At 38.0% G+C, this 2,587-nt stretch overlaps 1 protein-coding gene across 1 annotated transcript; it reads right to left on the bottom strand.

Annotated features, from left to right (window-relative positions):
• Nucleotides 1–355: 355 nt before the first annotated feature.
• LOC110423180 (non-functional NADPH-dependent codeinone reductase 2-like) lies at nucleotides 356–2,011 on the bottom strand. Its single transcript, XM_021437334.2, has 4 exons — nucleotides 1,576–2,011; nucleotides 1,229–1,472; nucleotides 951–1,130; nucleotides 356–826 (listed from the first exon to the last, which is right to left on the bottom strand). Exons 1-4 carry the CDS (start codon nucleotides 1,911–1,913, stop codon nucleotides 602–604), a joined length of 987 nt encoding a protein of 328 aa, XP_021293009.1. The 5' UTR covers nucleotides 1,914–2,011; the 3' UTR covers nucleotides 356–601.
• Nucleotides 2,012–2,587: the final 576 nt, after the last annotated feature.

Genomic DNA, 2,587 nt, shown 5'->3' with positions numbered 1-2,587 from the left:
AAAAAGCTCTTTAAAAAAGTAAATTTTTTTAAAGAACTAAATTTTTTTTAAAAAAAGAGCTTAAGAAAAGTTCTAGAGAAGAGCTTTCTCCTTTCTTTTTCTAAAAATACATCATCTTTTTAAGAAATATGCCTATCTTTTTCCCTTTTTTGCAAATCACCCTTATCCAATGCAAAATTGCGATCTCTCTCTCTATTATCTCTCTTGACAAATACTATTAAAAAAAAACAGAAGGCGTAGCAATAGAATAGCAAAATGTATTTTATGATAAGTATCAAATCCCTTTTTTTTTTAATCTTTTCTAGGATAAGCGTTAATTTTGAGTTTGAATCTAAATAATTATTGTAAAAAAATATTTTGGCAAATATGATAAGTATCAAATCCTTATTCTATTATACAGCAGTAAGATGCCAGCCATATTTTATATGTAGGCCTGCTTTTTCATCTTTCTAAACCCTGAACAATTTTAAATGTTTTCTACTATCTGATTCTGCTAGAGAACCGTGAAGCACTAGAAATAAGTGTTCATCATACTGGCAGCAAAGAGCAAAGGAAATATTTGGAGAAACAAATTTCGTAGCAGCCGAAATAATATTACAAATCAAATTTCTCCATCCCAAAGCTCCTCAATTGTCTTGAAAGGTCCATATTCGGAGGTAAAAATTTCACCATTGCTGGCCCTGCTTTGTGGGATGTCATTGATCCTCTGCAGCTCGTCCTCGCTCAATGACCAACTGAATATATCGAGGTTTTGCTTCATCCTCTCACCGTTGAAGCTCTTCACTATCATACTCACACCTTGTTCATATGCCCATCTCAGACATATCTGTTTTTGGATTAGTAACCAGCCTTTAATTTGTCTTTCATTGGTCTAAAATCTCGAAACATGAAAGGGAAAAATATAAAAAAACAAAGCAGTACTAAAATTTTCATTTTAAGGATAAAAGCACCTGAGCAATGGTCTTCCCTTTTACCGTGGCAATTTCCTTCAGCACCTGATTCTCCAGAACTCTGCTGCTTCCCCAAACGGTCCCTGTGGCTCCCAGCGGAGAGTAAGCTGTCAACAGGATTCCATTTGCATTGGAAAACTCTCTAAGCTTCTTCTGATTCCACAGTGGGTTCAGTTCCACCTTGCAAAAATTGTAACAACTTCACTATCCCTACCCCCAAGTTCAGACCAAATTGAAGGCCAGGTGGTGTATGCCAGACAGAAAAGGGAGAGTTGTACCTGGTTAACTGCTGGGGGGATCTTCGCAAAGGCAAGGATGTCTGCTAACTTTTTGCTGGAAAAATTGCTGACACCAATAGACTTTGTAAGGCCGAGCCTCTGGCACTCTTCCAAGGCTGCCCATACGGAACCAAAATCCATGGGGAGGAGGTCTTCCTTCTTTATTGAGAATTCGTAAATTCCTGGTTTTAAGCTCAAAGGCCAGTGAATAATATAGAGATCGAGGTACTCTAACTTGAGATTTCTACAGGACAAACAGTTTAGAATGTAGAGTTTAGACTAAAGAATTTACCATGTCAGTGGACAATATATCGAGATGGAGGAAATACGAGAGGAAAGTATCTTACTGCAAGCTCCTCCGAAGGGCAGGTAGAACAAGTTCTCCATGAGCATCGCTGCACCACAGCTTGGAAGCGATGAAGAGTTCGTCTCGAGATTTAATCAAGCCAAGCGAAATTGCTTCGATGATTGCTTCTCCAAGGGGTTGCTCTGTTCCGTATAAAGAAGCCGTATCAAAGTGCCTATAACCAAGCTCAATTGCTTGGAGAATTGCCCGCTTTGTAACTTCTGGGGCTACAGGTGGGTAGGCTGCGGTGCCAAAGCCCAAAAGCGGCATTCTCTGCCCACTTGAGCTCAAAATGTACTCTGGAATACCAAAAGAAGTTGCTTCCAAACTGGCGTCCATCTTCTTCGCCGTATTAATCTAGTGTTTTCCCCTTTTTGCAAGAACTCAAAATTCTCTTTTCCTTCGGTATGAATGAAGAGCAAAATTTGAGCCTTGGTTTTTAAAGGCTGAGCTCGTCGGTTACTTTGGATGGTTACGGTATCATGCACACCACACCTGAACTTGAGTATTGACGTCACATTAATGTAATTGATTTTTAATTATTAGAGCAACTCTCTATTAATTTATGTGGACCGCTTATTCCTTTAACCCCATCTGGTGGTAGAGATATGCTAGTGATTTCAGATTGAATTTCAACCTATAGTCTTGTGAAAAGGTGACGTGGCATTCCTCCAATGAAGTGGAGAGAACGTCGTCTAAAATTGAATTGTCCTTTTTAAAGAAAAAAAAAAAGAAATTGCAGCATTAGTCTTTGGCGGTATTTGTCAAGCACTTAGCATGTTTGGTTGGGAGAATGGCTTAATTCTCAAGGAATTTTGATTCCTTTATTTGATTGAGATATAATCCAAAGAATAGCCCTTCCATAGAAATGGCTATTCTTCAAAATCCTCCAAAACTAAGGAATAGTTAATACCATCCTCCCCTATGGTATTAGCTATTCCATAATTTGAGGAATAAACTCAAAAAATCATAAAGACCAAAATACCTTTTACAAGTTTAAAAAATTACAACTC

The sequence above is a fragment of the Theobroma umbraticum genome, unplaced genomic scaffold (assembly GCF_002168275.2).
Source record: "Theobroma umbraticum cultivar Fairchild unplaced genomic scaffold, ASM216827v3 scaffold_20.0, whole genome shotgun sequence".
Taxonomy (NCBI): domain Eukaryota; kingdom Viridiplantae; phylum Streptophyta; class Magnoliopsida; order Malvales; family Malvaceae; genus Theobroma; species Theobroma umbraticum.
This window is presented reverse-complemented; position numbering and strand designations above follow the sequence as displayed.